This window comes from Girardinichthys multiradiatus, chromosome 14, assembly GCF_021462225.1.
Source record: "Girardinichthys multiradiatus isolate DD_20200921_A chromosome 14, DD_fGirMul_XY1, whole genome shotgun sequence".
NCBI classification, from domain to species: Eukaryota; Metazoa; Chordata; class Actinopteri; order Cyprinodontiformes; family Goodeidae; genus Girardinichthys; species Girardinichthys multiradiatus.
The window spans coordinates 21,509,759-21,536,108 of NC_061807.1; the positions used below are offsets into that span (position 1 = coordinate 21,509,759).

The 26,350-nt window shown below is 38.8% G+C and overlaps 1 protein-coding gene across 13 annotated transcripts in view; it reads left to right on the plus strand.

The window, feature by feature from the left end:
• The window catches only part of LOC124880679 (collagen alpha-1(XXV) chain), a 255,026-nt gene extending 233,171 nt beyond the window's left edge, over positions 1 to 21,855 (plus strand). For 7 of the 13 annotated variants that reach the window (XM_047385935.1, XM_047385946.1, XM_047385933.1 and 4 more), the window contains 10 exons: positions 99 to 125; positions 658 to 738; positions 1,037 to 1,072; positions 1,532 to 1,585; positions 1,672 to 1,725; positions 2,232 to 2,258; positions 3,221 to 3,274; positions 6,040 to 6,126; positions 13,966 to 14,004; positions 18,169 to 21,855. In XM_047385935.1, the coding sequence (XP_047241891.1) occupies positions 99 to 125; positions 658 to 738; positions 1,037 to 1,072; positions 1,532 to 1,585; positions 1,672 to 1,725; positions 2,232 to 2,258; positions 3,221 to 3,274; positions 6,040 to 6,126; positions 13,966 to 14,004; positions 18,169 to 18,195 (486 nt within the window). In that variant the 3' untranslated portion in view covers positions 18,196 to 21,855. Of the gene's footprint in view, positions 1 to 98; positions 126 to 657; positions 739 to 1,036; positions 1,073 to 1,531; positions 1,586 to 1,671; positions 1,726 to 2,231; positions 2,259 to 3,220; positions 3,275 to 6,039; positions 6,127 to 6,479; positions 6,558 to 13,965; positions 14,005 to 17,497 lie in introns of all 13 variants that reach the window. The other 6 variants (XM_047385936.1, XM_047385938.1, XM_047385934.1 and 3 more) reach the window with 6 other exon arrangements.
• The last annotated feature ends 4,495 nt before the right edge of the window (positions 21,856 to 26,350 follow it).

Genomic DNA, 26,350 nt, shown 5'->3' on the forward strand with positions numbered 1-26,350 from the left:
TTTCCAGATAAAACAGTCTGATGTGCTTAAATCAACTAATTACTGTCATTATTCATATTACTGTGTGGGTTAAAATGTCCCCTTTGAATGTTTTTCAGGGACCCCATGGCTTCCCTGGCCCTAAGGTAAATGTCATTTAAAATAGAGAGATGCAGACTTATTTATACAGTTTAGTGCAAAAATTGTTCATACCTTTGGTATATTTAATTATAAAATGTATGTCTTTTAACCAAGAACTTTTTGTCAGAATGCGACAGGCATCACTCAGAAGACAATAAACAAAGCAGTATTTATTTCAAGAAGAAATAATTCACCTGTTTTAATTTACATTTTAATGTACAGTGACATGACGAAAATTATTTACGCTTGTCTCAATAATTAATGGAAGGTTTTCCTCCACATTACAGCATTCAAACCCTTCTTATAATTGCTGAGCAGCTTTTTCCATGTTTCCACTGGTATTTTGACAGTTTATCTTTGAGGTTGGAATTGGAACATTAGGGTGATGGCAAGGAGGCCATCATCCTATTGTTCCAATGGGCCACTTCAAAACATTATCCACTCCAAAAACGTGTTTAAAATTCAAAGATTCTATCAGGGGTATAGATAATTTTGGACTTAACTGTAATAATCATCTTCTGCTTCTCCGTTTTGCAGGGAGAGCCTGGTTTACATGGACTGAAGGGCATGAGAGGGGAACCAGGACACAAAGGAGACCGTGGACCGCTGGGTCTCCCTGTATGTTGAGCAGCGCAGAACACAACATCTTTTAAGAAATTCACTCCTTCGTTAGATTTTGTTTTTTTATTTTATTAAGGATTGGGTACACATATGAATGTATGTTTGTACATGCGTGTGTCCAAAGTGCCTTTTCCATGTTCTGTCTTCATTTTCATTTGCCTGGACTGACTACCTTAGCCAAAACTCCCTGTGATTTAGTTGTTGTGAGCCCTGCCATCAACCTGTCCTAATAACAGTGTTCATCTGGTACTAATCCCGCCTTGTTCATGTCACTCATACCTCCATAACCACACAGGGAGCCTCCGGCTTGGACGGCAAGCCCGGAATTAGGGTGAGTGTCATGTGATCAAGGGGCTTCACCACCCAACATCAGTCTCAATCTTTCTTTCTTTCTCTCCCTCCATGAAGTTAATTTTTTCTTCAGTTTTTTCTTGTCACCATATTATTTGCACATTGTTCCAAACTGCAAATAATTTAAGCTTTTTTATATACTTTTTATGTTATCAATCTTCTAAGTTAAATGAAGGCACAGAAAGCTGCTACACAAAACATTTTGAGACTCTTGTTTTGTCCTGTGTCACATTAACATACACTCATACATTAACTGTGTCAGCGGTGTTGTAAGCATCCTTTGTGGCCACTGCACGTCTACAAGCTGTGTGTGCTGGTTGTAGCTCAGTTCCTATATAATTACTGTACAATTACACTGTTTGTGCTAATGATTTCATGAAGAAAGACCCGGTATTATTTAAAATATTCAAACTCACCCTGGCAACACTACTCTCTGCAGGGCACAGACGGACCTCCGGGTCCAGCGGGTCTGGCCGGGCCGAAGGGTGACATTGTAAGGCTGAGATTCCATTCTTAAGTTCTTAATTGACAACTACTTAAATGCAAAAAAATGTGTTAACCTAGATTTATTTGTAACAGGGTGAGAAAGGTGCACCAGGTGAGCCAGGACCACGAGGACCGTATGGACTACCAGTAAGTCTCACAACATTATCATGCAATTCATAGACATCAGGCTACAAACAGGCTTTAAAATCATGTCTGGAACTGAATTTCCTTGATATAAATTTTGTCATTATAAGCATTTATAACAAAGTAAGAGTCTGTGCAGTAATTTGCACTAAAAGGAAAAAGACAAATCAGTTTTTCTGGGTTATAACAACATAAAAGAAGCAAATGAAATTCTGTTTGTTTTGGTCACTCACATTTGTATTATATTGTCATATTAATATTTGCAGACATAAAAAGCAAAACTGCTGTTGTTTGGGACGACATGTCATAATACACATAGTTTTAGATTTTACCCTTTAATATAAAGTAATTAAACAGTTTGAAAGGTTTTCTCGTTGGCTGAGAATTTCTTCATGTATTTGCTTCTTGCAATGGATTGACACTGTATTCATAATATTGATAGAATATCAGAATTTGTGAAAGTCAAGGCTTTGGCAATAATAGCATTTTAAATTTTCTTTTATTTCCAGGGAGCAGCTGGAACACCAGGTTTAGATGTAAGTTGGTCCGACGTCTTTGGCTTATAAGTAGAAACAGCCTAGCTTTACAGGGGAAAGGAAATCTTTATGTTCAAATAATTACAATGAAACCAATATCCAATCTCTTCCTAATGTTTCTGTTTATGTACAAATCAGCATTATTCCAGAAGCACAGCTAGCTGATACAGGAAGTTAGAAAAGAAGGGATTTTAAAGTCCAATGAACTTTGATATAAAAGTAAGGTTCAAAGGATTGTTTGTGTGCTGTTTATTTATTTTTACTCATTTGTTTGTAATTGTTTTTCTTCTAAATTCGCTTAATTTTAGCAATATTACTGTAACAATTTTGCCACCTGAAGCTTGTAGCTGACATTTTTTCACCATAATTCTACTTGTACACGATTGTTTTTGGGGTGTTAGGAAGGATCCTGTATAATTTTCTCTGGTTTTTGCAGGGAATTACCCAAACCTTTTTAGGTTATGTTGTGAAGAAATGGTCCTCCAACTTGTATTTCTTGCATATGTGAGCAGTATTAAAATTAATTAGGCAAATTAAACTCCTACTGCAATTTTCAAGATTCAGTCAGAGTCCTCCAGGATATCACCTTCACACTAACAAAGTTTGGTGGAGATTAAAATAATTCATTGAGGAAATAAGTCCTGTTCACAACTGATAATGAAAAGGAAGCAAATATTGCTTTACATTACTAAAACATTACCCTGCAGATTTTTTCAGAAGCTGACATAGCATTATCTAGAAAGCTTCTTCTTGTATAAATTTAAAATTGAATCATGTACAATCAAACTGAACAGCTTTTTCTTTGGTCACAACCTTTTTTTGGTATAAATAAATGCACATCAATGATCATCTTTCATTACCTTCAGATTCTGTTTGATCCTGATCTTGTTTGCTTTGTTTGGATGAGAAAACCCTGATCTGTCCGTTAAGGCAGAGTGATTAAGTAAATTGTACCTTTACAGGGGTTGCCTGGATTAAAAGGAGATAAAGGCGACGATGGGGAGAGAGGAGAAAAGGTAGATGTAGATATGGTGTAATGGCTTAATAATACCCATAACCCAATAGGACTGATGTCAATGGACAGTGTGGAAATCTTTCACAAGTATTTGTAGCTGGTTTTTTCATCCCCCAGTTTGGGGTAAACTTTTCCCCTCTAAAGTACAATGTAATTTAAAAAAGAAGTGTCCTAATTTACGTCACTTGCCTTTTTAATCCTAATGAATTTTCTTTATGTTTGCAGACACATAAACTATCACCCCCAGTCCTCTCAAACCAAATTTTTGTTCTCCCCTTTTCAATAGTTTTACCATCTCATTGTTTCAAATCTAACTTCATTTTCAGGCATCAAAGAGAGCGATCAACATATAAATCCAAACATGTCCATTGACAACAGGCTCTTCAGTGTCATATATGTGTTGTTTTCCATGTTTTCCATGCATGAACATAAAGTAACACATTTCACTTCCCTCATTTCTTGAGCCTGTTGCTAACCTTTCCTTCCCTTGTTTTTGCACACTTTGTTTGTCTCTCTTATAGATATATATTTTTTAGACACTGGATTTAAGAAGCTATATCCGGTTTCCCTGCCATACATTGCATTGAGTCTTGCTTCTTGTTTTCTAACATAGAACAGATCTGAATGTTGTATCTCTTTCAGGTTCTTAACACCAGTAATAAGATGTTGACATACACTCATCATAGACATCAGAGATGTAAGAATAAACTGATTTGTACAGATCCCTGTAATCGTTTGAGTACATCAGTTCATTGATGGAGCATCTGTGATTAGATGCACTTTTACGATAAAATCTCGATGCATATGTTTTTACATTTTAATCAGTGAGTTCAGGTTTCTGAAATAATTATCTAGAGTCAGCAAGCAGGTTAATTTCATCAGGAATTTGCTTGAAATTAAGCTGAGAAGTCTTTAGTCTCAATCACAAAACAGTTCTGTGGTGCAGTCTCAAAAACATGGTGGAATCACTAATAAAAACAACCACATTCTGTGACTAAGGGTTCAAAAATGAAGCCAACTTTACAGAAACAAAGGGGGTTGTGGTGTGGAACTCAGAGGCACTGACTTTAGGCATGATGCATAAAATGCATAACAGACATCTTCCTTGTGCCATTCTTTTTATCATTCATAATCTAGAAAATACATGTTGCTTCGGACTGCTGAGTTGTTAAAGTGCATCTTCACATTGACTGTGTCCAACCTGTCCTTGGAACAAGCCCAGTTGTACACCAAGAATGAAGACACAGCCCTTGCTGTAAGCATACAGAGAGCCTTTATTAGCATCCCAAACACTCCATGCTACCACAGACCCTCCTCCAAAGAATGCTTTGAAGGTAATAATCCGTCTTGAGACCCAATAAAACCCATGTGGATTGGTCAAGCACTCTCCCTTCAACCCCTTAGCAGCTCTGCAAGGGTAAAGATCTGGTCCACTGCTCAGCAGCCAGGATGAAACCTGCAGTAAAACACCAGCAGGGCCATCTGGTCTCCTTTCATCCAGAGTTTGGACCACCACAGTTTCATTCCTAAGAGTTTGGACCACCACCCCAGTCCACTACTTCACAGGTATTGTACCAGTACTCCATGTAACATTGAAGCCTCAACAGCTACACAATGTCCTGACCTTTTAGAATTCGGGGACAAGTCTTGTTCACTTCTGGCACCCTGCTGCCAGGGAGCTTGTTAATCTTCTTTGGCAACCTCAGCCATGCTGATGGACACTTGTTCGCCGATTCCTCATATACTGCCTCTTCCAAGTCTACAGTCCCTCTTTCAAACACTAGTCGTTCTGAGCCATAAAATTATTTACTAAAACTATCTTGAGGCCAACAAAAGCTTTTTCTTCACAGGCTTTTTACCGATCCCTCTCCTGCCCATGTTTTTGCCTCTACAACTACAGAAGCTACTGTTCTTCGGGGCACCCAGTACCTGTCCGCTGTTTAGGAGTCCCCACAGACAACCAAGCCCCGAACGCCTTCTTCTTGAACTTAATGTCTTCCATCACCGTTGCTGTTTGCCAAAAGATCTAGTTCCTGCCACAGCATGCACAACACTCTTCAGACTATAATAACTCATATTTAGATCACTAACCTGTAAGTGATTTTGTCATTGTCCACATGGTCATTGAAGCTCCCAATAATCATAACAGAATCCCCAGATGGCACCCCTTCTAGGGAAACATCCAGAGACTGAAAACCACACAGAGGCAACACTTCCCCTGTCTCAGCTGGGGACTTAAAGTTTTTAAGACTTACGATATTCAGTCATTATTGTTCTGATAAAGCCCTTATCTACCACTTTAAATACATGTCAGTGAAGAGTGTGTGTCAATTAGATTATTAGAATGATGATTTGAAGTACAACTTAGAAACTATACTCGTGCTAATATGACTCTTTTTAAAATGTTTGCATTTCTTAGTGTTCATTTATGACTTTATAGAAATATGGTGTCACTTAATTCTAAAGTGATACAGTTTGGACTTTTTCTGTTTTTTCTGGTGGTTTTCTCCCTGCTAGTCTTTCTCATCCTTCGTGCCCTTGACACCACTTTGATAAAGTGTTTCCCACTCTACCTTATTCCCTGATTTTTGTTCCCCTCCTTTAAAGAATATCCAATTCTGTCTTGTGTCCCCTCCTATCTAACTTATCTGACCTTGTGCCTTTACTCCTTTTTGGGTCATAGACTTCCTTTCTTTAATCTCTCCTCATAGCAGTCGTAATTGTTGATAAAATGAAGTTAACCTGACCGAACCCTTGTATCCACAGGGGGAGAAGGGAAAGAAGGGCAAAAAAGGGCCTAAGGGCGAGAAAGGAGAACAGGGTGCCCCAGGATTAGATGCACCCTGCCCATTGGTATGTCCCAACTGTAAGCTGGAGTTTGCCTACCAGCTATGTGGAGCGGTCGCTCTAGGCAAGGATGGAGCTCACTTTAAGTCCATTGACTCCCAACGTCTTGCTCTTAAAGTCGGGAAATCACCAACAAAATTCTGAAATACTATAGTGATCATTTTGAGTGATCAAATTAGATACAAAGACTTGCAGTTAAATCCCAAAAGCATTCGACTGGGCATGAATGTGGAGTCGGAAAGCTTACAGGGAAGCTCCTCCTTCACACTCCCTACGAGTCTGTTAAGGCGGACTGATGCAGGGGGTAAAGGTCGTCCACCTCTCTCCCAGTAACACTCCTAGGTCATCTTTGCAAACAGGGTTTCCGGGGATTTAAGGGTGAAAAGGGGGAACCAGGGCAGCCAGGTCTGGACGGGCTGGATGCCCCGTGCCAATTGGTACAGTATTTCTCTTTTTCCTAAACCTCTTACCTGTGCATGCCACTCACCTTCGGTCCATTAATAAAAATTAAACACACTCATGCATGAAGTGAGAGCTTGACAGGCATGATCACTTTATTTAATCGCAGTTTCATTTTCCATTTTAGCCACAAACACTAACCTCTTTACTGCAAACAGCCTCTTTTAGATGACACATGTGAAATATACAGAATTAATTAATTATACTTGATTCATTTGGTCTATCCCTTTAACTCATTCCTGTCTTCCCTTTGAATAAAACTGGAATAAAAGGCTAAAAATTATGTGTCCACCCTACTGAGCCCTCCTTTTAACCTGATGCTAACACAGACCTGCTTATACTGATGAGTTAGCCATGCTACAAGCGCATGGATCCCTCTCTCAATCCGTTAACTCTCTTATCCCTTCCTGTTCTTGTACCAATTGGGCCAGACCACTACAAGAAAACAACAACAAAAAAACATCCAGTTGGTTGCCACTGCAGACCTGCTGCATTTTATACCATTTAAACTGATTTGTTTGATTTTATTGACACTCATGTCACAGAAGCAACACTGTATGATGCATGAACATTGTGCTACAATGGGTTGAACAAAATTTGGGCAAGCTCATATATTGTGCTTTGCCCTTAACTTTTTTTTCCAATCATATTTTGTCACTTTATACCAACAAATGTCAATGTATTTTATTAGGATTTTATCTAATAGGAAACACAAAAAAAGCACCCAATTGTAAAGTCTATTTAATAAAAGGCGATGGCAGCATAATGCTGTGAGGAAGCTTTTCTTTATCTGTAAAAGGCTCAAAAAGACTTGAGATTGGAGCAAAGGTTCACCTTCCAGCAGGACAGTGACCCTTAACATACAGCCAGAGATACAATGGAATGGTTTAGATTAAAGTTTATTCATGCATTTGAATAGAAAAGTCAAAGTCCAGACCTAAATCCAATTGAGAATCTGTGCCAAGACTTGAAAATTAATTTGACTGACCTTCAATTGGCTCAAATGTCTGTGTCTTGATGTGCAAAATGGTAGACATAGCCCAAGTCTTTGAGCTGTAATTGCAATTTAAGATTGTATTGAGCAAGGGCAAAAATGCATGTCTCACTTTTCAGATTTTCATTGGTTAAAAAATGTGAAACACTTTATTTCCTACCACTTAGGCAATACATAGTGTTGGTCTATCCTGTAAAATCCCAATAAAATAGATTTTTCAGCTGTAATGAGACAAAAGGTGCATGAATACATTTGCAACATTTGCACATACATTCAATGGGACATAGTGTATGGAGCTAAATTGGGGCCATAAGGTTTGCTCAAACAAAAAAAAATTGAACCTGAAAAATAAAAGTTTGTTCAAAAGAAAACCATTTGAACCTGAAAAATTATTTTGAACCTCCCCCCCCAAAAAATGTAAAAACTGTAAAAAAAACATTTTGCAACTGAAAAAAACAGATGTGAAACTGGAAAAAAAAAAAGTTCAAAACTACTTTTCAGATTCAAGTTTTTTTTTTTCGAACTTGCAGATAATTTTTTTTCGGCTTCAAACTTCTGGCCCTGTTTTGGCGTGGGGGGCGGGGCCTCACATCACTGGGGTGCAGAATCATAACTGACAGCTCAACACAGCGGCTGAACTGTTGCAACTGTTGCATTCAGGGACCGTGGGAACTGGAATTATCTGTAATACATAATCGATATTCTATATACAGGTCCTTCTCAAAAAATTAGCATATTGTGATAAAGTTCATTATTTTCCCTAATGTCATGATGAAAAATTAACATTCATATATTTTAGATTCATTGCACACTAACTGAAATATTTCAGGTCTTTTATTGTCTTAATACGGATGATTTTGGCATACAGCTCATGAAAACCCAAAATTCCTATCTCACAAAATTAGCATATCATTAAAAGGGTCTCTAAACGAGCTATGAACCTAATCATCTGAATCAACGAGTTAACTCTAAACACCTGCAAAAGATTCCTGAGGCCTTTAAAACTCCCAGCCTGGTTCATCACTCAAAACCCCAATCATGGGTAAGACTGCCGACCTGACTGCTGTCCAGAAGGCCACTATTGACACCCTCAAGCAAGAGGGTAAGACACGAATAGGCTGTTCCCAGAGTGCTGTATCAAGGCACCTCAGTGGGAAGTCTGTGGGAAGGAAAACGTGTGGCAGAAAACGCTGCACAACGAGAAGAGGTGACCGGACCCTGAGGAAGATTGAGGAGAAGGGCCGATTCCAGACCTTGGGGGACCTGCGGAACCAGTGGACTGAGTCTGGAGTAGAAACATCCAGAGCCACCGTGCACAGGCGTGTGCAGGAAATGGGCTACAGGTGCCGCATTCCCCAGACCTGGGCTACAGAGAAGCAGCACTGGACTGTTGCTCTGTGGTCCAAAGTACTTTTTTCGGATGAAAGCAAATTCTGCATGTCATTCGGAAATCAAGGTGCCAGAGTCTGGAGGAAGACTGGGGAGAAGGAAATGCCAAAATGCCAGAAGTCCAGTGTCAAGTACCCACAGTCAGTGATGGTCTGGGGTGCCGTGTCAGCTGCTGGTGTTGGTCCACTGTGTTTTATTAAGGGCAGGGTCAATGCAGCTAGCTATCAGGAGATTTTGGAGCACTTCATGCTTCCATCTGCTGAAAAGCTTTATGGAGATGAAGATTTCATTTTTCAGCACGACCTGGCACCTGCTCACAGTGCCAAAACCATTGGTAGATGGTTTACTGACCATGGTATCACTGTGCTCAATTGGCCTGCCAACTCTCCTGACCTGAACCCCATAGAGAATCTGTGGGATATTGTGAAGAGAACGTTGAGAGACTCAAGACCCAACACACTGGATGAGCTAAAGGCCACTATCGAAGCATCCTGGGCCTCCATAAGACCTCAGCAGTGCCACAGGCTGATTGCCTCCATGCCACGCCGCATTGAAGCAGTCATTTCTGCAAAAGGATTCCCGACCAAGTATTGAGTGCATAACTGTACATGATTATTTGAAGGTTGATGTTTTTTGTATTAAAAACACTTTTCTTTTATTGGTCGGATGAAATATGCTAATTTTGTGAGATAGGAATTTTGGGTTTTCATGAGCTGTATGCCAAAATCCTCCTTATTAAGACAATGAAAGACCTGAAATATTTCAGTTAGTGTGCAATGAATCTAAAATATATGAATGTTAAATTTTCATCATTACATTATAGAAAATAATGAACTTTATCACAATATGCTAATTTTTTGAGAAGGACCTGTATATGTAATTGGTTTTGAAAGATAACATGCTTCACCGATAAAAGCAGCTTACGTGAATACACGACGCACATCTCAGAGGAGAAAATATGATTTGTACAGCATTTTAAGTCCGTGTTGGAGATTTCCCATGCTCTCAACATAAAGCAAAATAACCGCCAGACTAAGCAGCGGTATGAAACCAGATGCAAAACAAGCCGGTATTTTCCAAATATCCTTGCATAATTAAGCCTGGACTTGTTTTCACATGGACTGGACTCGGGTTTCGGTTTCTCGTGCATTTTTGATTAAAACGTGTTTGGTCTTCATTTAGTGAAGTGACTGTGGCATACGAGGCAACCGGGAAATCCGCGGTGGACTGCTGGCTTAGGCATTTCTTATTTTGTGAATGTTAAGTTTTTAATAACTGCCTTGCACAGACACAGACGTTGGGCCGGTGGTTCACTTCAGCCTGTGAACCACCGGCCCACCGCCCTGCACAGACACAGGGCGAGCGCGACATCAAGTACACAAGAGGCGACAGTTTCTGGGGCGCTGATATTTTGCTGGACCATTGTGCCCTAAACTATGCCACATCAACCTGTTAGGGATTACCTTTATTTATATGACTCATAGCTGTTTTTCCTATTTATACCATAATGATATAAAGCATAAGTTCTAATGTTTCCCTTTTGTTAGAATAGGACAAAAATGCTCATCGACACACATTACTAGGATAAATGGCCCAAGGTTTGTCATGAATGACCTGTGGCTGGGGCACTGGGGTTGATTGTGGAGCAGCCGGTATAACTGGTTTGATTAGAATGCAGCAGCACACTTAGATTAAGTATGGACACCCGCTACTACACAACATACCAGATAGACACCACAATGGTGACACATAGTCTACTGATAATCACTGAGGGAGGGCACATCCATTGCATTGGAGTGCCAGATATAAAACTATATGTAACCTTCTTTCGGGGCTCTTTGTCATCCTTTTACAGACGGCGACGGTACGACACGAGAGCCTCGGCGCTAATCATTCCTCTGCCTAATTTAAATTAAAGGAGCTGAAAGTTAGAAACTGTTTGAGAGTCGTTCCTTTAAGAGTCATTGTTAGATATATATTGTTAGATATATATATATATATATATATATATATATATATACAATGTATATACAATGAAACTGAAACACCTGTTTTTAGACCACAATAATTTATTAGTATGGTGTAGGGCCTCCTTTTCCGGCCAATACAGCGTCAATTCGTCTTGGGAATGACATATACAAGTCCTGCACAGTGGTCAGAGGGATTTTAAGCCATTCTTCTTGCAGGATAGTGGCCAGGTCACTACGTGATACTGGTGGAGGAAAACATTTCCTGACTCGCTCCTCCAAAACACCTCAAAGTGGCTCAATAATATTTAAGTATGGTAACTGTGCAGGCCGTGGGAGATGTTCAACTTCACTTTCATGTTCATCAAACCAATCTTTCATCAGTCTTGCTGTGTGTATTGGTGCATTATCATCCTGATACACGACACCACCTTTAGGATACAATGTTTGAACCATTGGATCCACATGGTCCTCAAGAATGGTTTGGTAGACCTTGGCAGTGACGCGCCCATCTAGCATAAGTACTGGGCCAAGGGAATGCCATGATATGGCAGCCCAAACCATCACTGATCCACTCCCATGCTTCACTCTGGGCATGCAACAGTCTGGGTGGTACGCTTCTTTGGGGCTTATCCACACCATAACTCTCCCGGATGTGGGGAAAACAGTAAAGGTGGACTCATCAGAGAACAATACATGTTTCACATTGTCCACAGCCCAAGATTTGCGCTCCTTGCACCTTTGAAACCGACGTTTGGCATTGGCATGAAACCTCCCACACTAAAATGACAGGTGTTTAAGTTTCATTTTCCAACCCCTGTATGTATATATATATATATATATATATATATATATATATATATATATATATATATATATATATATATAAAACGGTGGTTCACTTCACGGGCTGAAGTGAACCACCGTCCCACTAAACCAGTGGTCCACCGGGGAATTCCCCGGTTGTCCCGTATGCCAGTTTGCCCCTGGCTGTGAGTCACTTCACTAAATGAAGACCAAACACGTTTTAAGCAAAAATGCACCAGAAACCAAAACCAGATTCCAGTCCATGTGAAAACAAGTCCAGGCTTAATTATGCAAGGATATTTGGAAAATACCTTCTCGTTTTGCATCTGCTTTCATCTGGTTTCAGTCTGGCGGTTCTTTTGCTTTATGTTGAGAGCATGGGAAATCTCCAACACGGACTTAAAATGCTGTGCAAATCTGTTAAGATCATATTTTCTCCTCTGAGATGCGTGTCTTGTATTCACGTAAGCTGTTTCTATCGGTTAAGCATGTTATCTTTCAAAACCAATCACATATATATATATAGAATGTCGATGATGTATTACAGATAATTCCAGTTCCCACGGTCCCTGAGTGCAACAGCTGGGAATATGTTGTTCAGCCACTGTGTTGAGCTGTCACTCATGATTCTGCACCCCAGTGATCTGAGGCCCCGCCCCCCACGCCAAAACAGGGCCAGAAGTTTGAAGCCGAAAAAAAAAATCTGCAAGTTCGAAAAAAAAAACTTGAATCTGAAAAGTAGTTTTGAACTTTTTTTTTTTCCAGTTTCACATCAGTTGCAAAACTTTTTTTTCCAGTTTTCACATTTTTTGGGTGGAGGTTCAAAGTCATTTTCAGGTTCAAATGTTTTTCTTTTGAACAAACTTTTATTTTTCAGGTTAAATTTGTTTTCATTTGAACAAACTTTATGGCCCCAATTTAGGTCCATAATAGTGGGTAAGAAAACATTTAGATGTGAAATTATATTTTCATTCAATTAAACTTATTTTTATGTGAAGATGTATTTTTGTGTCTCCAGTTGCCATTTTTTCAGCTTACTGCTGTTTTTAAACTCAGCCCAGGGTCAACTATAGTAACATCCAACAGCAGAATCACCACAACGTGCATGAACAACGTTTTTCAGTGTATTTTGTGCATAGGTTCATTTTTGAGTAGAATGAAATGTATTATGTTTTTTCAGACTAACAGTCAGAAACCAGCTAAAATTTGATAAAAAATATGAAACACCCTTACTTTACCAGGTAACAGGTAAATTTTTATATATTTCACTTCCAAACACCCAGACTTCTCTAAATTTATTTAAAGTGTCCCTATCAGTCATTCTTCAAGATTTCTGCAATTATCCAAAAACGTTTTCTTTGTGTTTTGGCTGCTTTTTCTTTTGTTTCCAAAGGCAGAACCTTACCATTTTGAAAGTTGTAAAATGGAGAGAGGCTAAATCTGCGTTATCAAAAGAATAACAATATTTATATTTATGCTCATTTCAGCTTGTGGTGCTCATCCGTGTCATAATAAAGCCTCCAACAATCAGCATGAATGTACAACAAGTAAAGGACAGAAGAAATGCAAAAGAACCACACAGCTACATTAAACAAGTAGCGATTAATGATTTAAACCTGATGACATATTTCCTGTTTTGATATAAAGTGGTTAATAGAATCAGCCATTAAAAATTGTGACAGAGAGCCAAATGAAATAAATTGCTGAAATTATGCTCTAATTTTCCTCAACAAAATGATTTTCACCTTTAGGTGCAACTGCTGGACTGAAAATAAGTGAAAAAGCATCCAAAGTTCAAATAAACTTTTCAAAGATCTTCAAAATGTCTGACGAACCATTGATTTAAATATCATAATAAGGTCTCCAGAAAGTCTACTTACTCGAATTCAAAAAGAAGAAAAAAAGTAAGGATAGTTTGTAATGTTCATTTTTTTCTCAAAAATAATGTGAACGTCTGGAAAATACACTAACTAAACCTGGTAAATTGGAGACAATATAATCAAAAACATTTTGTTGCTGTCATTTTATTAAAACGGCATGTCTATTCAACAGAAGTGAACTTTATAGATTTGTGTTTACTGCTTGAATTCTTTTTAAGAATAGTTAATCTTTTGACATATATGAAGTGTTGCATAAAGTATAAGCCTTCTAATCACAGTATGTAATAGTTAAACATAAGTTAACAGTCAATTATTGTTTCAGTTCTAACTATTACTTTTCTGTAAACAGGGTCCAGATGGATTACCAATGCCTGGTTGCTGGCAGAAGGTGAGATAATCTCAGGCAGTAAATTTCAGCAATGTTACAATTAGTATAGGAAATACAGTGAGCTATATTTAATAGCAAACAGAATTTTGCATTAAAAGGCTTATATCATTATTTTTTCAATTTTACATTCTATTTGTGTTTGGGCTTGAAGCATTCATGTCCGAAGTGGAGAAGCATGTAGAAAAGTGTAAAAGAAAGATGCCTAGCACAAGGCAGCGGAGCTCACAGCCAAAAATGTTTGAAGTGTGATGAAGTTATATAGGAAACATTTAATTTGGGAATCAGTCCATAACAGAATGGACACCCTAGAAAAAAAGTCATACAAAGTCTCCAGATAGACTGTAAGCTCATCAGTGTCACTTTGTCAAGGAAGAAGGAGCAAACCAGGAGAAATTATTTTAGGGAAGCAGTAGCTTGGAGACTCAACAGACAATCACCTTTCCCAAGGATATACAGTACAGACCAAATGTTTGAACACACCTTCTCATTCAAAGAGTTTTCTTTATTTTCATGACTATGAATATTGTAGCTTCACACTGAAGGCATCAAAACTATGAATTAACACATGTGGAATTATATACTGAACAAAAAAGTGTGAAACAACTGAAAATATGTCTTATATTCTAGGTTCTTCAAAGTAGCCACCTTTTGCTTTGATTACTGCTCCACACACTCTTGGTATTCTGTTGATGAGCTTCAAGAGGTAGTCACCTGAAATGGTTTTCCAACAGTCTTGAAGGAGTTCCCAGAGATGCTTAGCACTTGTTGGCCCTTTTGCCTTCATTCTGCGGTCCAGTTCACCCCAAACCATCTCGATTGGGTTCAGGTCTGGTGACTGTGGAGTACAGGTCATCTGGCGCAGCACCCCATCACTCTCCTTCTTGGTCAAATAGCCCTTACACAGCCTGGAGGTGTGTTTGGGGTCATTGTCCTGTTGAAAAATAAATGATGGTCCAACTAAACGCAAACCGGATGGAATAGCATGCCACTGCAAGATGCTGTGGTAGCCATGCTGGTTCAGTATGCCTTCAATTTTGAATAAATCCCCAACAGTGTCACCAGCAAAGCATCCCCACACCATCACACCTCCTCCACCATGCTTCACAGTTGGAACCAGGCATGTAGAGTCCATCCGTTCACCTCTTCTCCGCACAAAGACACGGTGGTTGGAACCAAAGATCTCAAACTTGGACTCATCAGACCAAAGCACAGATTTCCACTGGTCTAATGTCCATTCCTTGTGTTCTTTAGCCCAAACAAGTCTCTTCTGCTTGTTGCCTGTCCTCAGCAGTGGTTTCCTAGCAGCTATTTTACCATGAAGGCCTGATTCACACAGTCTCCTCTTAACAGTTGTTCTAGAGATGTGTCCGCTGCTAGAACTCTGTGTGGCATTGACCTGTTCTCTAATCTGAGCTGCTGTTAACCTGCAATTTCTGAGGCTGGTGACTCGGATGAACGTATCGTCCGCAGCAGAGGTGACTCTTGGTCTTCCTTTCCTGGGGCGGTCCTCATGTGAGCCAGTTTCTTTGTAGCGCTTGATGGTTTTTGCGACTGCACTTGGGGACACTTTCAAAGTTTTTCCAATTGTTCGGACTGACTGACCTTCATTTCTTAAAGTAATGATGGCCACGCATTTTTCTTTACTTAGCTGCTTTTTTCTTGCCATAATACAAATTCTAACAGTCTATTCAGTAGGACTATCAGCTGTGTACTGTATCCACCTCCTGCACAACACAACTGATGGTCCCAACCCCATTTATAAGGCTTGAAATCCCACTTATTAAACCTGACAGGGCACACCTGTGAAGTGAAAACCATTTCAGGTGACTACCTCTTGAAGCTCATCAACAGAATGCCAAGAGTGTGCGGAGCAGTAATCAAAGCAAAAGGTGGCTACTTTGAAGAACCTAGAATATAAGACATATTTTCAGTTGTTTCACACTTTTTTGTTCAGTATATAATTCCACATGTGTTAATTCATAGTTTTGATGCCTTCAGTGTGAAGCTACAATATTCATAGTCATGAAAATAAAGAAAACTCTTTGAATGAGAAGGTGTGTCCAAACTTTTGGTCTGTACTGTAAATGTGAGCTCAGTCTGTCTGTATTTCTCCACATTAGAGAATATTAGCTTATAACAAAAACTGCAATTCATAAACAATAAATTTAGGCAGCATTCGTGCAAACATGGTAATTTCGTCTTCCATTTTGACCAACATTGTTACTACGATTCGTTGGTATACACCACAACTCGCATTTATCTCAACAGCTTTGTCACCAGAATAGCCTATAATTGTATAAAACATTGTAGTAAATAGAAGCAACCAAAGTCTTACCTTTCAACAAATAGTTAGTTTTTTACGTACATGGGATTAACTACCCTATAGTAATTTAGCTGTGAAAAGGTTATTGAAAATCTGCCCTTTCTCACACCACTCAGACTATATTGGTCTGTCTTCATTTAGTTTTCTCACATGTTTGGGGCTAAAAAGTCACTTCATGCTAATGCTACACATGTGGTAGTTGAAATAGAGGCCAACATACACACATACAATTAGTCATTCATTTGGCTCAGACACTGAGAAAAAACCATAACTTTGCTGCAACTAATTATGATACTGGATGAACATTTTAAGAGAAAAGCTATTGATTTGAACATGATCCATGGATGTTGATAATTTTTACTGACAGAACACATAAAAGGAAAAATCACAGTACAATGACACATTTTTTTACCTGAGAAACATCACGAACAAGGTTGCCTCGATGGTTTGGCTGATGACTTTGCTAGAGCTATCTGCTATCACCATTACATAAAATCTGCTGTGTCTTTGTTTCTCTGCTTTCGGATGTTCCTTCCAACTCAAGATTCAAATCGTTTCGTAACCCTGGAGCAAAGATTGCTTAAAACATTGACCGTTTTTGCTGTGTAAGAAGACATCTGCCTTATTTCACAAATCTTACACAATTTCCCTGAAGAGCAGGATCTTTGGAAAAAGTATGACTGCTCACTCCATCTTTGACTGTTTTGCCACTAAGTAATCCCATATCCTGTTTATATATTCCCATCAGAAAGGTTGACACATCCACGTGTGCTAGTGCTGATGCCATTTTAGAGAGGTGTGATTATAGGGGCTCAGAGAAGTGCATTTTGAAATTACTTATCCACTTAAAAAAATTGAAGAGCAGATTTTAGATTTTTTAGGTTTCTAGATGTAAAAAATTATGGTATTTGCCTTTTAATCAAAATGTTCTTAATGGTTCTTTCAGTGATTTTGGTTCTACTTTAAGAAATGTAATTGTTTCTTTTATTTTGTTGACTCAAAGACAGCTTTTCTTATGTGGGTTTCAGCTTCTTTGCGTTTGCATGGGATCTCTGATAAATTAAACAGAACAATATACGAGTGCTGAGTGAAATAGCCCACTATGTGTTAAAAGTGAAAGACCTACTCAAAGTGATTAAAACAACCTGTTTTTTGTATGTTTTTTTGCAGTGATCACTCTAACCTGAAACGCATGGAGTTTGTAAATAATGCTTCTTATATGGTATTTATAGTTTTTTTAATGGAAAAAGTCAAAAAGAAAAGATGTCTATGTGTGCAACAATACAAAAAAAGAGATAACCGTCTGTAAGCTGCTTCTACTCACATCGCGGTGTGGAAACAAAAACACGCGTGTGTGTCCCGCTGTCTCACATCTGCTTCGTAATGGAGTTCAGATCCTCGGCTGCCGACAGAACTTGTGTCTTTAGATTTTTGCATGGCTCGGACTGGTGCGTGGCAGTCCCGCCAGATCCTAATGGTTGGAACGAATGAGATGAGAAGAAGTGGAGTTGGGAAGTGGAGGAAATGGGATCTGGACTGGCTTCTTAACACAATGCTAAATGTCGTGTGCTGTTTTGTCTCCATGAGCTCACCAACTATTCATGCGGCACCATGCGCTCAAGGACTAAAAAACATATGAAAAGGGAAAAAGACTTCACTGAGCTGACTGAACATTGCTTCCTCCCCATCCCTTGAAAAAGCATGAGTAGTGTACTATATTTAAATGTAATGTACATACATGTCACTGTTATGTGATTACTTCATAATTTGTGTGGGAAAAAAACCCCAGAAGGCCCAAAGCTCTGAAATGGTAACTTTTTTTTTCTTTTAATCTTCTTAAGGGAGTCACACCATGGCTTGTAGCCTGAGTACCCTCCTTCCCCTTCTGATAGTAAAGGTGTCTGTAATTGTTTTATTTGTGGCGAGGCCTGCGGCACCAACAGTTTTAGAAGGCTTTTGCCGTTGCACTCATGGGGCTCAGCATCGTCAGTGTGACGCCTCCTCAGGGTCGCACATCTCTGGATCAAGATCGGCAAGGGTCTCTGCACTGGCAGGAAAACCAATCAGTCTGGATTTGGATTGGAGCCTGGACAGGCGTGCTTGGTGAGCACGGGAATGGAAATGGGTTTTGCAGGAGAGTCACTCTTCATTCTCCCTGTGAGATTAGTTGGGAAACGCATTGAGATCTGAGAACGTTGATATAATGTGATTTTTTTCTTTATTCTTTTTTTTTTATCATTTTACTAATTTTTTACACATCATTTGTATTTTGTGTATAATAGCCTTTGGTGCCTCAAGCTTTTATTCATTCCTTTATCAAAATAGTTTATACCTTATTTTTAACCATTTAAGTGGTGTTTATTTCAGAATGAAGGAGACATTTTGTTTGGGGAGGACTGAAAAGACATTGCGCATGGTTTTCATTTTCATTTGTTTTGTCACCAAGAATGACTCTACCTGATTATACAGTAAGATGGCATCAATTTCAACCATATATCCATGAAAGCTGCAGAGTGCTTGTGTTAAAGATTGTAAAAGTGAATGGAAGTAGCTAAAAGTCTAACTTTTCTACAGTTCGCGTTTTACTTTTGAGGCTTAACTGCACCACAGTAATGCAGCTGCTTAAACATTATTCCTGGAAAAAGCTCTGTCACACTACTCAAGTTCTAGAAGTCTATAAGGTACTCTTGGTTTAAAAAATACGCTTGAAAATATGCTGAACTTGTTGCAAGGGATCTCATGTTACAGTATAGTCAAGTTTGCTGCATGAATACTGTTTAGAAAATGTAGATTTAAAAACAGAAACTTTCTTTTTTGATTAAGTGTATCCAAAGGCTGTTTAAATAAGATTTATCTAATCCCACAGATTTCTAGGTCTAAAATTAGGAGAGGTTATCATAAACCAAGCTTTTTTCCTCCTATTCATCTTGTATATTGTCTTAAGTATAGAGTGAAAACATCTAATAAACTACAGGACTTTTATCATCTTCCACCAACACCAGTCTGGCCAGTTGTATCACATTCCTCATACCATGGAGCAAAAATAATCAGAATTTTTAGATTTATATATTTTATTTCACACAAGTCCATTCACCTTTTCATATTTCTAGCATTAAAATGGTTATTTTAACATTGTAGGTGCTATGCAAGGTAATACTGTATTTTTGTTTTCTTCATGTAGAGTGGAAAAGCATTACAAACCCTTCATCTATGTTACATTTTAAGATGTAACAACTAGTGCATAATTGTGAAGTGGAAGGAAAATGGTTTTTAATTATTCTTTTTACATATACAAGCCTGAAAAGTGTGGCGTGCACATGTATTCAGCCTCCTTATTTAATTATTTGCTGAGCAACCTTTCTCTGTGTCTTCAAGCCTAGAGCCATCTAGAGTCTGAAATATTTCCCCATTCTTCTTTTCAAGCTTATATTTCACGAAGAGCATCTGTGAACATCAGTTTTCAAGTACTGCCAAAAATTCTCAATTAAATTTAAGTCCAGCCTATACTTACAGATGAATATGCTTTGATCTGAACCATTTCGTTGCAGGTTGACTGTAGGTTTTTAAGGTGCTCCTGCAAGGTTTTCTTCTAGTTTTGCTCTGTATTTAGCTACACCCAGCTTCCCATTGATTCTGAGCAGCTTCCCGGTCCTTGCTGAAGAAAAGCATCCTCAAAGCATGATGCTGCCACCACCACGCTGAGCATAGTGTATTCATGATGTTAATTTACTGCATGTATAATTTTGCATGTAGGCATATAAGGTGAACTTTGGTCTCATCTGTTTAAAGCACACGGTTTCACCTTTGCTATGTCACCAACGTGACTTTTACCAAACTGCAAAGAGGAATTATTTTGGCTTTCTTTCAACAATGTCTTTCTTCTTGCCACTCTACCATAAAGACCAGATCTGTGCCTCTCTATTTCCAGATGATGGACTGAACAATACGCCAAAACTTTTGAATATTGTTTTAAAACCTAATCCTACAAAGAATGTCTCCTCAACTTTAACTCTGACATGTCTGGTGTGTTCTTTGGTCTTCATGATGCTGTTTGTTAGCTAATGTTCTCCAGCAAACCTCACAGAACAGCTGCACTTATACTCAGATTAAAATAACAGCTGGCTTTTGAAGGCATTTCGTTGCACTGAATAAAACTAGGTAGATACATAGGCATGGCACACTTCTCAAATGTTTTTATTTAGAAAACCAAATGTAGTATACCATGTATCCACTTAACAGTCAGGTACTACTTTGTGTTGATTCAACACAAGAAATATTCCCAAAAATATTAAAGTTTGTTTGTGATTGTAACATGACTAGATGTGAAACAGTTCAAGGGGTAGAAAAACTTTAGCAAAACGCTGAATAATCAGATCTTTTTACTGTTAGAGCGGATGTGGTAGCAGCAAGTGGATCGTGGTAAAAGGTGGATCTGTACAAACCAGTGCTTTTGTTTTTAATCACACCAGCAGCTCCAGCTAAAAAAACTAATTTCTTTACAGCTGTTGGATTTTTATGTATGTCTGAAGAAGGGTTTCTTTTTTGATCATTTATTTGTGTATTTGTTTCAGTATACTAAGTGGTGCATTATTTATTTTTCTACAGTTTTGTTTTTGTAAATGAATACATTTTGTTGGGGTCTGAGCAGCATTCCTTGTTAGTTACTGATGCCAGTTTTGTGTTGATATGAAGGAACTTTAAGCTCATGATGAGGCATCATAAAACACATCTGCAAATGTAACATTGGTGGAAATTAAGAGGGCATTTGCATGTTAGTGTGTGCTTACTGTGTATTTACTTCAACTTATAGGCCTTACATCACAAGAGTAAATCTGCTTTGTCTAACTTTTTGTGTCAACTATGACGACACGTCAATTATATATTCATGACAGCCTTTTCTCACATTTTTTTTCCTTTTTCTCTCTGTTTCTTTACATTGAATGTAGTTTGATATATATGTATAGTGAAATATTAATGTACTGTTGAGATGTGTGCTCATTTGACATAAAGTGCAATTTATACTTTGGTTCATGCGTGTAACATCAAATGCTGCTTAAATATCACACTACAGTGGTTTTCTTTAGCTTCATTTGTTCAGCCGTGCGACCCTGTATACCACTACCTGGACATGTGGAGGAATATGTAAACAGACTTTTAATTAAATCTTAATTTACAGGATTTTTGTTTCAATCTCTTTTTTAATTGATATGATTGCACAAAAACCCCAGGTCAGCGTTCCTCTAAGAATTACAGAGGCCCTGAAAGGTATGTGTTTGATTTCTATCTAAGTCTAATCAAAATGTATATGTGGTTTTCATGATTAAACCTTTTATATTTTGTGTTTTGGATTTGTTTTGGAACAGATTTTTTCCAGGTGTCTTTTTTTCTCAGTTTGGCCCCTAAAGGCAATCAAAAAATAATTAAATAATGGGCAGATGTATTACATACTCTTTTTCTTGTATTTAACTCATTTGGTCTTTGTATATTTTATTTTATTTTTGTTCTGAAATAAAACTTTCTGACTGTCAGTCAAGATCAGAGATTGACTTTATGGCGCCTTTTGTGGCAAAAAGAAGAATTACAACATGCCAAACAATTTGCCTGAAAATAACCCCTCTTTCAGGACTGAATGAAAACTATTTTTCCCTTCATCCATCCACCCATTTTCTATACCTGCATCTTCCGTACAGGGTTGCAGGGGAGCTGGTGCCTTTCTCCAGCAGTCTACGGGGGTGAGGTGGGGTACACCCTGAACAGGTCACCAGTCCATCGCAGGGCAACACAGAGACAAACAACCATACGCACACCCATTCACACCTAAGGGCAATTTAGAGAGACCAATTCACCTAACAGTCATGATTTTTGGCTGTGGGAGTAAGCCGGAGTACCCGGAGAGAACCCATGCATGCACGGGGAAAACATACATGAAACATTAACTTTTTTTTTTTCAGAATTTAAGTCTTAATAACAAGAGGGAAAGTATAACTGATCAGAATTATTTATACCTTAACTGTTTCATGTGTTTTTCAATGCCAACTAAAAGAATAAATACAAAAGAAAGTTTCAAATATACGCCTGCCTTTCTGTCGTAAGTGTACTCAGAGGAAAGTATGGTCAGACTTAGAAAAAAAATATGTTGCTAACCTTTCAGGGCTTCCACTGGGGGCACAGCGAAGTGCAAACATTTTTCATTTATTTAAACTTTCCAAGTGAGAAAGCAGATACGAGACAATGAAGTTGCATCCACACTGTTGCTGCTGCATTAAAATGAAAAGCACAGGGCTTTTATTGGATTAATATATCATTATCCACACTGCAGCCAAACTGAAAGAGAAATCTTATCATGTATCAAAATTCTGCTTAAATCACTAAAGTAAGGCAACACAAAGTGAGATTTTGGACATTTTTTACGCTGTTTTCTTATGTTAAGTTTCTGTCCAGCCTTTTGCTTTATTGCTGGAATACCAACTTTATGTATATTTCTTGATCTAACATTGTGTATTTTAGGTTGATTTTTCATATGACTGTGCTTTTTGAGGCAAATAAAATGTCGTTTAATAATTTAGTTTCTTCCCCTTCACAAATTGATTCTCTTGTTCATAGTGTTACTTCATCATTGCGTGATGCATTAGACAATGCAGCCACCTTGAAAAAGAAGGTAATTATTCATAGGAGGCTAGCTCCCTGGTTTAATTCAGAGCTGCGTACTTTAAAGCACAATGTTAGAAAATTGGAGCAAAAATGGCGCTCTACACACCTAGAGGATTCCTACGTAATCTGGAAAAATAGCTTACTGTTGTATAAAAAGACACTTCACCAAGCTAGAATAGCTTATTTCTCATCATTAATAGAAGAGAACAAGAATAATCCTAGGTTTCTCTTTAGTACAGTTGCTAAACTTAGACTACACTACTTACCCTTTCTTATCTAAAAGTCTTGAGAAAATAGTTGCTAATCAAATATGTGAGCATTTACACAGCAATGACCTGTCTGAAGAGTTTCAGTCAGGCTTCAGAGCTCATCATAGCACTGAAACAGCTCTGCTGAAAGTTACTAATGATATTCTTATGGCCTCAGATAATGGACTTGTGTCTGTACTTGTCCTGTTAGATCTCAGTGCTGCATTTGATACAGTCAATCACAATATTCTCTTAGAAAGGCTGGAATATGCTGTAGGGATCAGGGGAACAGCGCTAGGCTGGTTTAAATCTTATTTGTCTGACAGATTCCAGTTTGTTCATGTAAATGATAAATCATTTTTAAACTCCAGGGTTAATTGTGGAGTGCCACAGGGTTCAGTACTTGGGCCAATTCTCTTTACTATATACAGGGGTTGGACAATGAAACTTAAACACCTGTCATTTTAGTGTGGGAGGTTTCATGGCTAAATTGGACCAGCCTGGTAGCCAGTCTTCATTGATTGCACATTGCACCAGTAAGAGCAGAGTGTGAAGGTTCAATTAGCAGGGTAAGAGCACAGTTTTGCTCAAAATATTGAAATGCACACATTATGGGTGACATACCAGAGTTCAAAAGAGGACACATTGTTGGTGCACGTCTTGCTGGCGCATCTGTGACCAAGACAGCAAGTCTTTGTGATGTATCAAGAGCCACGGTATCCAGGGTAATGTCAGCATACCACCAAGAAGGACCAACCACATCCAACAGGATTAACTGTGGACGCAAGAGGAAGCTGTCTGAAAGGGATGTTCGGGTGCTAACTCGGATTGTGTCTAAAAAACATAAAACCACGGCTGCCCAAATCACGGCAGAATTAAATGTGCACCTCAACTCTCCTGTTTCCACCAGAACTGTCCGTCAGGAGCTCCACAGGGTCAATATACACGGCCGGGCTGCTATAGCCAAACCTTTGGTCACTCATGCCAATGCCAAACGTCGGTTTCAATGGTGCAAGGAGCGCAAATCTTGGGCTGTGGACAATGTGAAACATGTATTGTTCTCTGATGAGTCCACCTTTACTGTTTTCCCCACATCCGGGAGAGTTATGGTGTGGAGAAGCCCCATAGAAGCGTACCACCCAGACTGTTGCATGCCCGGAGTGAAGCATGGGGGTGGATCAGTGATGGTTTGGGCTGCCATATCATGGCATTCCCTTGGCCCAGTACTTGTGCTAGATGGGCGCGTCACTGCCAAGGTCTACCAAACCATTCTTGAGGACCATGTGCATCCAATGGTTCAAACATTGTATCTTGAAGGCGATGCCATGTATCAAGATGACAATGCACCAATACACACAGCAAGACTAGTGAAAGATTGGTTTGATGAACATGAAAGTGAAGTTGAACATCTCCCATGGCCTGCACAGTCACCAGATCTAAATATTATTGAGCCACTTTGGGGTGTTTTGGAGGAGCGAGTCAGGAAACATTTTCCTCCACCAGTATCACGTAGTGACCTGGCCACTATCCTGCAAGAAGAATGGCTTAAAATCCCTCTGACCAATGTGCAGGACTTGTATATGTCATTCTCAAGACGAATAGACGCTGTATTGGCCGCAAAAGGAGGCCCTACACCATACTAATAAATTATTGTGGTCTAAAGCCAGGTGTTTCAGTTTTATTGTCCAATCCCTGTATATGCTTCCAATAGGTAAAATTATAAGGCAGCATAGAATACATTTTCACTGTTACTCTGATGACACTCAGTTTACTTATCCATACATCCTGATGAGCCCAACCAGTTAGATAGACTGCAAGCATGTCTTGAAGACATAAAAACTTGGATTACTTTAAATTTTCTGCTTCTAAATTCAGACAAGACAGACGTTGTCGTCTTTGGACCGGAGTCTTTAAAAAAGAAACTGCTTAGTCAATCACTTAACCTGGATGGCATTAAATTGTCCTCCGGTAATAAAGTAAAAAACCTTGGTGTTATTTTTGACCAGGACATGTCATTTAAATCCCATATTAAACAGGTTTCTAGGGTTTCCTTCTTTCATCTCCGGAACATTGCCAAAATTAGAAATATCCTGTCCTGGAAAAATGCTGAAAAACGAGTCCATGCATTTGTTACTTCAAGGCTGGACTATTGTAATTCTTTACTATTAGGATGTCCACAAAATGCAGTTAAAAGCCTTCAGCTGATTCAAAATGCTGCAGCAAGAGTTCTGATGAAAATTAAAAAGAGAGATCATATTTCTCCTATTTTAGCTTCCCTTCACAGGCTCCCTGTTAAATCCAGTATAGAATTTAAAATTCTCCTCCTCACATATAAAGCCCTTAATGATCTAGCTCCATCATACATCAGAGATCTGATTGTTCCATACGTTCCTAACAGAGCACTTCGTTATCAGACTGCAGGTTTACTGGTGGTTCCTTGAGTCTCTAGAAGTAGAATGGGAGGCAGATCCTTTAGTTATCAGGCTCCTCTCCTGTGGAACCAGCTCCCAGTTTTAGTCTGTGAGGCAGACACCCTGTCTACTTTTAAGGCTAGGCTTAAAACTTTCCTTTTTTGGTAAAGCTTATAGTTAGAGTGGCTTAGTTTATCCTGAGTTATCTCTGCAGTTATGCTGCTATAGGCGTAGGCTGCGGGAGGACATAATGACCACTTTCACCCTCTTCGCTACATTCTCACACTACTCTCCAATTTTGCATTATTTGCTGTTATTTCAGTTTTTAACTTTATGTTCTCTTACTTTTCTCTTCGTAGATGCTACACCTGGCCTGGCTCTGTGTCTACCTGTGACACCTTTCTGGAGAGGGGAATCGTCCGAGCTTCTGCTGGCAACAACTTAATGCTCACCCTCTATCGATGATCCACATGGCCCTGTCTTTCAGTGTTTAACCCTTTCTCTCTCCTAGACATAGCAATTGACTGAGCTTTTACTGTAACTAATTATATGTGCTCTCTTTCAGACTCTAACCATGAAAACTGGCTCAGAGTTTATCTGTTCTTTCTTTCTAGATGAAACGACTAAAGGAGCTGCATCCATTAACATTTACTTTTCCTTCACATAGAAAGGACTCCTGGATCAGTGCTTCTGTGTTCTTTTTGTGTCTCTGC